The 8,218-nt window shown below is 35.6% G+C and overlaps 2 protein-coding genes across 3 annotated transcripts in view; both read left to right on the top strand.

Moving 5' to 3' along the window:
- Window positions 1-812, top strand: part of LOC132177395 (serine carboxypeptidase-like 13) — a gene marked incomplete in the record, with an annotated part of 8,949 nt that extends 8,137 nt beyond the window's left edge. Inside the window, 3 exon segments of the mRNA XM_059589686.1 lie at window positions 1-89; window positions 389-443; window positions 558-812. Coding sequence (XP_059445669.1) covers window positions 1-89; window positions 389-443; window positions 558-641 — 228 coding nt within the window.
- Window positions 1-5,784, top strand: part of LOC132177393 (histidine--tRNA ligase, cytoplasmic-like) — a 22,838-nt gene extending 17,054 nt beyond the window's left edge. For both annotated transcript variants that reach the window (XM_059589683.1, XM_059589682.1), the window contains one exon: window positions 5,262-5,784. In XM_059589683.1, the coding sequence (XP_059445666.1) occupies window positions 5,262-5,561 (300 nt within the window). In that variant the 3' untranslated portion in view covers window positions 5,562-5,784. The remainder of the gene's footprint in view (window positions 1-5,261) is intronic.
- The last annotated feature ends 2,434 nt before the right edge of the window (window positions 5,785-8,218 follow it).

Below are 8,218 nucleotides of genomic sequence, written 5' to 3'. Positions count from 1 at the left end.
TTTGTGGGCACCCTAGAATGGATAAGATCCCTCAACATGACTCTCAATGATGTTTGGGAGCCATGGCTCGTGGATGGTCAAGTTGCCGGGTTGGTATCTAAAATTTACAAAACTTGTACATCTTTTAGCCTTTATTCTCAAATTTTAATCTTTTTCCCCATGCAATAAAGTTTTCTTCTAAGTCAGCTCGGAAAAAATTTATTTCTTCAATCCAATATATTAAATTAACAGATCTTTTGAGTATATGAAAATCACGTATTTTAAAGACAAATATCAATTTAATAATTTGAATTAAAAGAAGAATTCTCCGACCCAATTTAAAAGAAGACTTTGTCGGAATAAAATTTCCCGATTATCTTCGTTAAAACTACTCTTATCATTTTAACAGGTACACAATGGACTTCGTGAAGAATCAATATAGTATGACTTATGCTACGGTCAAGGCACGAAATAGACCTCTAATTATTTTTCTTCTTCGGTTTTTTTTTTTTTTTTTTGGGGTTATTGAGGAAGAATAAAAGTTGAGCTTTCCTTTTATATTGTGATTGTGGTTGTAGGGAGCGGGTCACACAGCTCCGGAGTACAAGCCTAAACAATGTTTTGCCATGGCGGATAGGTGGTTTGCTCACTACCCTCTATGATCTAACAGCTTCGGACGTTCTGAACATCTTGAGACGGAGCCAGATGTTCAGAACAGAGCTAGAATTTTGTAATTTGAAGGGCTAAAGTATGAATGAACGGTTAAATCTAATTTTAATAAGGTTTCAATTCTAGTTTGTAAACCTAAAAATACATATTTATTTAACTTAATAAAAAAAAAATTAATAAGCAAAGGGCCATATACGTCCCCCTTTGGTATATATATGAATATATAGTTACATCCATGCAAACATCCATGCAAACATCCATCCCTTAAGTATTGGATTTGCAGATTTTATATATATATATATATATATATATATATATGGAATATGATTATTTCTAGTTCATTTGAATTAAATAGTACGATGATGCATTCAATGTTCGGGCCCGACCAGGAATGCTTAATTAATGGTCGTAAATTGAAAAATTCTACATATTTATAATATATTAAATTCAAAGTCTTATATGCATGGCAGGTTCTATGAGTTTTTTTTTTTTTTTCCAAGAGTCCTATGAGTGTATTAAATGGGGTGTTAAGTGAGCAAGCCGCTCGCGAGCGAGCTCGGGATCGGCTCGTATAAGCTCGGCTCGATTATTAAATGAAACGCTTCGTGAATACAAATCCTAACTCGAATATTAAATGAAGTAAGCTCGGATCGACTCGGTTAGGCTCGTGAGCAAGCTCGTATAAGCTCGTGTGTGTGTGTGTGTGTGTGTGTGTATATATATATATATATAAACTAAGTAACACGTAATTAATTATAAATCTCATAATTATTAAAATCTTAAAATTGCATTTATATTTAAGCGTTATAAAATGAAAAATTTTAGACCCTTTGTGATCAAAGAGAGAGAGAGAGAGAGCAATCATTAAAAAGACCTTGATTCAATTAGAGTAAACCCAAACGAAAGGAAGAAGAATCAAACAGAAACTATTGAGGGAGATTGCGAAATATAGAAACTATTGAGTGAGAGAGTGGGAAATAAGAGTTCAGGTGGAAGATGCGCTATGACTGATGAGGGAGATTAAGAGAGAGACGTTGATTTTTTTTTTTTTTTCCTTTTGTAGGGGGAGTATTGTCTCAATGTAGTTTGAATACAACTTGTTAACTTATCAAACATTGCTAAGAAAACACTAATCCCCAAGTTTGCTTATCTATAAAAAGATGCATATCTTCTCTTTTTGAAACCAAGTGCCTTGCTGTATTGACTCAGGTACCAAACTTGACTAGCCAGGCTAAGCAAATGCTCATATGAAAGCTGGCTTCTTAAGCCGTTTAAGAGTACTTAAAGTTTAATTTAAAAAAAAATTAAATATAAGAGCCAGCTCTGGCTCGGCTCAACTTATTATGAGTTCGAGCTCAATTTTTTTGGCTCGTCATTGAGCTCGGCTCGAGCTCGAGCTTGAGTAAAATTTAAACGAGCCAAGCCTGAACAAGGGAAGCTCGCTCAAGCTCAACTCGCTTACACTCTATATATGGACAATTTACTAAACAAAGGGGTTAAATACAAATGTAGTCCCCTCGTATGTAAGGTATGTTATCATTACTTACACATCTAGACCAAAAATTCTAAAAACATCAAATGACTACATTATGCCTGAAAACTGTTAGGATAATATAAGGTACCGTTAGAACAGTCACATCATTAGGACAGTCTTAGCGTTATGAAGGTTATTCGTAAGGCACCGTTTTCATAACGGTTCATACACATAAACTCCTAACTCAGAAAAATATACATTTTTCTCCATTTAAGGTGTTCTAGGACCTAAAACGACTTCTTTTTTCCAACCTAGATATTAAACAAGCTAGGCCTAAAACCCAAAACATCAAAGTCCCAAAATTTATTAAAAAAATCACACCTTCCATACCAAAAACCAAAGCATTCTGAATCAACACTTTAAAAAAAAAATGAGAGGTATCTACACAACAACACATTTAGATCTATTCTTTCACAAGTTTAAAAACGTTTTATATGCAGACTTGGCAAACAAATTTGAAAGAGCCTCCTTGTGAATTGGTAGAAGCAAAGGGTGTCCCCTGACCAGGGGCGGAATGTAATTTGAGGGGGCAAAATTAAAATATAAAAAATAAAAATAAAAAATCTTGAAGGGGTCAAAGTTAATTTTTAAAGGCATATTTAAAAAATAAAAACAAATAAATAAATAAAAATTGAGAACCACCCTATGACTTCGAGGGTTGGCCCCCCTCCCCCAAGCCAAAGGGTCGTTCTGCCCCTACTCCCGATTTGCCTCTTCCCCTATTGGAATTGTCGGAGAAATAGGATTGTTGCCTCTCTGTGAGGCAGGTGATAGATTGATGGTTGGATTTGAAGTAGAATCTCGGTTGGGAGAGGTTGTTGCAGAAGAAGAAGAAGAAGAAGAAGAAGAGGTGTAAGTTTCCATTGAAGAAAATTGATTTGAAGTAGAGGTGTAAGTTTCCATCGAAAAAAATTGATTTGAAGTTTATCTTCAAGGCTCTGATACCATATCAAAATTGAATATTGTTAGGTAAAAATATTTGAACTTCCTCTTGATGCATTTATCTTCGTTATCTTGTTGTTGCTTCATTTCTTTTCTTTTTCTAGTGGAAATTTCCTCTTGAACTATTATGCATTTTGAAAAGACCCCCAGAATTTAAAAAACTCTCAATTTAATTCTCTCAACTTTTAATTTAATGCAATGTACTCCCTTCATCAAATTTTAAACTTTAAAAGTGAGAAAATTACCTTTATATCCCTGACTTTTTTTAAAATTAATTTTTTTTTTAAAAAAAAAGAAAAAGAAAATAGAAGGGTAAAATTATATATTAAGTACTGCCCTCTTTTATATGTTAAGTACACTTCTTTTAGTGATTTCTTGAATATTATATGTTAAGTACTGCCCTCTTTTATATTCTTCCACAGATAAAATTAAATCATCGAAAGTTACTCGATGGAATGTTGGACATATGCGGAGTACCACCGGAAAAATTGAGAACCATATGTTCAAGCATTGACAAGTTAGATAAGCAATCTTTTGAGCAGATAAAAAAAGAAATGGTAACACTTGTATGCATATCGAGTTGTCTTCTGTATGTTGGTTCAATAATTTTTTTATGTGCTCTGTTTTCTATCATTGGATGGGTTTAGTCATGTATATTTTTTGTTGGTTATTCTTAGGTGGAGGAGAAAGGCTTAACTGTTGAGACAGCAGATAAAATTGGCACTTTTGTGAAGGAAAGGGGACCCCCTTTGGAATTATTATCTAAACTTAAGCGAGAGGACAGCAAGTTCTTAGAATGAAGGATCTGTCGATGCACTGAATGACCTGGACATTTTATTTAAAGCTCTTGACAAATCAGAGTGTATTGACAAAGTGGTTTTTGACTTGAGTCTTGCCAGAGGTCTTGATCATTATACTGGAGTCATATTTGAGGCTATTTTTAAAGGGGGTACACAGGTAATTTGTTTAGAAACAGCTTATGTTTCCATTGCGTTTGTTTTGTTTTCAATGAGAATGTGTAATATTCGGCAACACTTCCAGAGCTAATTCTCCTTCCATAAATAATTCCATGGATTTTTTCACGGATTAAACCGCCGGAGCTTTCTTATTGTCAAAGTACTCTTAATCTGAAGAAGTAGGAATTGACTGGCCAAAACACTATAACATATAAACATTGAAAACATTGCAGTGAAATGTGCCTATTCCTTCCTTAATAATTGTATACAAAGAAAAAGAGCAGGCATCACCAGTGCATTTCCTTCTACCAGATTGCTACTGTTATGCATGTGGTCAGTATTGGGGGTCTTCATTCTATATAAAATAGGGAGGAGAGATGTTGTGGCAACAGAAGGGTTTCCCTCTAGTGACGCAGAAGCTAGGTTGAGATTTTCTGGCATATTTCGTTCTGTTTTCTGAGGATTCGTTATCACTACCAAACAGGCAAAGAAAAATCCAAGCATGATTGACCCAGATGATTTGTAAGTTTTTTTTTGTTTTTTTTGGAACCAGTAGAAACTCCGTATACACTGCCAGTTGGGGAGCATAACCACTTGCTAGTTGAGGCAACCCCGGGGCCAGTTGATTTGCAACTTATTGCAAGACAAGTAACTCAGAGGATGAGAGGCTGACTATTTGAATATTTTCCGTGTTGGATTAAGTGTAGCTGAATTGGTATTGAAACAAATAAAGATTTGAAGGATGTAATAACCTCCCTCCCCCCCTCCCTCCCTCCTAAATTATGTTACTTAAATCAGTAAGTCATAAATCCTATGTCAAATGTAGTTGCTGCATTGCATTGCTTCATATGTGTCTCCATGGGAAATTGATTAATTTGTGCATGTCCTCAGGTTGGTTCAATTGCTGCTAGCGGACGATATGACAACCTTATAGGTATGTTTGGTACAAAGCAGGTTCCAGCAGTTGGTGTTAGTCTTGGAATTGAGCGAGTATTTGCTATAATGGAGCAGCTTCATAAAGATCACAGCCTGGTGATAAGAATAATTGATGCCTCTACGATTGATGAACTGGTCACTTGGCTGAACTTGAAAAAGCTTTCATTAGGAGATCTATAATTTATTGAATTGACCTTTTGTGAGGCTGATGTGTTCTTTCCTCCCGCTTTCGGGTGTTTCCGCAGACGACACGAGCAACGAAGACGGAAGTCCTAGTTAGTATATTGGGGGATGACCTGCCTCTAGCCGCAGAGGTGGTAAGTGAGCTGTGGGATGCCGAAGTGAATGCCGAATATCTTGTGAATAAAAGAGTGATGAAGCACATTGAGCATGCTAGAGAGTCGAGGATCCCATGGATGGTTATCATGGGTGAGAGGGAACGGAGTGAAGGGATTGTGAAATTAAAAAACGTTGAGGCCGCTGAAGAAGAAGAAATTCCTATGAGTAGACTTGTTGAGGAACTTAAAATACGATTGAAACGATGAAAATATAATACTTGGCCAAGGCACATCTACAAGCCAGATTTCAGTTCTAACCAGGTAAACCATTCTTCTGTAACACGCTTTTGAGAGTATTGGCGATTTTATTCATTATATTCTTGATACTGGAGAAGTATTGTGGAACATGCACATACATAGTCCTGGAATCACTTGCTTCCCTTATAGGATAACATTGTTTATTTTTATTCAGCATCTTGAAACTTGTATTCTTTTCCTGGTGCTTATTTTTGGCAAGAGACTTAGGCGGCAAGAAAGGGAATAGGGGATTGTGTTTAGGGTTTGTTCAAATGAATGGAAATAAAAGGAAGGTTCCAGTATAAACTTTCCCTAAATGAAATGGCGTCATTTCTTGAATTAAAATGATGTCCTTTTGTTATAATTTTTTAAAATTTTTTTCTATAATATATTATTAGTATAAGAGGTAGACAAAGGCAGATAATCTGCCCCCGCCTACCCCTAAGCCCACTATTCGCGGGCGGATAGCGGGTAGGGCCATCCATCCGCTCTTATTATGAGTTGGGCTATTTGCCAATAAACCCGTGCGGGCGGGTGAATGGCAGAGGCAGGCCTATTTTTACCCGGCCTGCTGTATAGGCCTACATGGGATTATTGAATGGTTTTAATTACTCTTTCCCCCCTTCATTAGTGATATCTTAGGCCCTATGGCCCGTATCCAACTGCTCTTCTTTGGTGACAAATTCAAAAACAAGAAATTGAGCATTGGTGAAATTAAATGAGACACCTTAAAATTGTTTTATTTTATGCAATTCATATAATTTATTTTTCATGTAATTTGATAGGAATTTGTGCACAAGTTAAGCGAAAAACATGAACTTAGATGTGAATTTTTTATTTTGATAAACAATTGAAACCAGAAAGAGAAAGGGAAAAACAACAAAACATTGCATAACAATGAGCATAATGTGCTTAAGAAAAATATCAATCAACATCATTAATAAGTGGCATTTGCTTTTACGTAATCACATGTTTAAACCAAAACAATAAAGCACGCACGCTAACAATTTAGCAAGGTTTGTGTTGTTTGTCAATATGTGTAGCCTATGTCAGGGCATAACACTCGTAGTTAACGTTTAAAGTATTTAACTCTATCTATAATGCGTAAAAAATAACTCAATACAATAAGATTAGCTAAGAGATAACTATGTAATTGTAGCTTTTGGACCTTAGCATTATTTTATTGCAGAGAAAAGAAAGGAAATGGGGGCACGAAGAGAAAACTAAAAAGCAAAGGAAGAAAAAAAGTCGGAAGTATTTCAATTATAATGATAAAGGAAGTTTGGTATATCCATCGATCCGAACGGCTCTTTGACGTTTAGTTGAGAATTCAATTCACGCGCGTGACTCTTTGGTGGCACAAGCAATAAAATATGGGGTCTCATTTTTTGGACAAACCTCCTCATCTAGGATCCTGATCCCCTCATCTATCCATCTTTTTTTGGACCACATGTTTTAGTTTTCACCTACCAATAACATGGTATTTGAAGGGTTGGAGCCCGTTAAGTATGCATGTGTTACACATCAAAATAATTGACTGAAAAATGTTTAAGTGGACAATATTATTTTGAAAAATATTTTTTTGGAAAATATTTTTCAATATTTGGTGTATACGAAAAATCACAATTTTTTCTATATATAATCATATTAAACTTTAAATTACCAAAATCTCTCGTTCAGATGAGTCCCAAACGGGTCCAAGGAGGGTCATGTTAGGTCTAGACCAAGTCTCAGCGGTGTCCTAACCAGGTCCCAATGGTGTCCTAAACGGGTCCTCCGAGGGTCCCGACGGTCTTGGCGGTGTCCGGTCAAGTCCTGACGAGGTCCTAATTGAGTCCCATTAGTGTTCTAGTCGTGTCTCGGGGGGTCTCGACCAAGTCCTGGCGGTGTCCTAACCGAGTCACGAATAGGGGTGGCAAAATGGGTACCTGACACGACCCGATTACGACCCGCGGGTACCCGTTACACGATTAGCCTATATCCAGACACGACCCGTTTATCTAAACGGGTAATCGGGTTTGACACGATTATGACACGAAAATAGCCGGGTAACCCGACACGACCCGTTTAAAATAACTGGGTCTAATCGGATAGACACAACCCGACACGACCCGATTACCCTAAACTACAAAATTAAAAAAAAGATATTCAAAATACAAAAATAAAAAAATTCAAAATTGTAATAATAATACTAATACAATAATACATCAATATAGTCAATGCAAAAAATTGAGTTCCAAGAGATTAAAGGCTTTAATAAAGGATAAGAAAAAATATATATATATATTGGAAAGTAATTGTAATTGAGAAATTGTACTCCAAAAGAAATTACTAAACTCATAATTTCACCTAAACTTAAAAGTTAAAAGTTAAAACAAGTAAGTTCATTTATTAAAATAGTCCACTTATTATTTAGTCCCACATGTAACAAAAGTGTTAAAAAATTAATTTAAACAATGAAAATCACAGTTTTCTTGTTGGCTTTCTCTTTTGTTGGTAATTATGTATTAACTTATTTCTTGAAGCAGGCTTCCTTGTCCCCAAAGGCTGAAAATGGTAAAGTAAGTCTTAATTTCTTAAAGTTTGTACTTAAAAAAAAAAAAAAAAAGTCTTAAAGTCTGTAAGTT

The sequence above is a fragment of the Corylus avellana genome, chromosome ca4, assembly GCF_901000735.1.
Source record: "Corylus avellana chromosome ca4, CavTom2PMs-1.0".
Lineage (NCBI taxonomy): Eukaryota > Viridiplantae > Streptophyta > Magnoliopsida > Fagales > Betulaceae > Corylus > Corylus avellana.
This window is presented reverse-complemented; position numbering and strand designations above follow the sequence as displayed.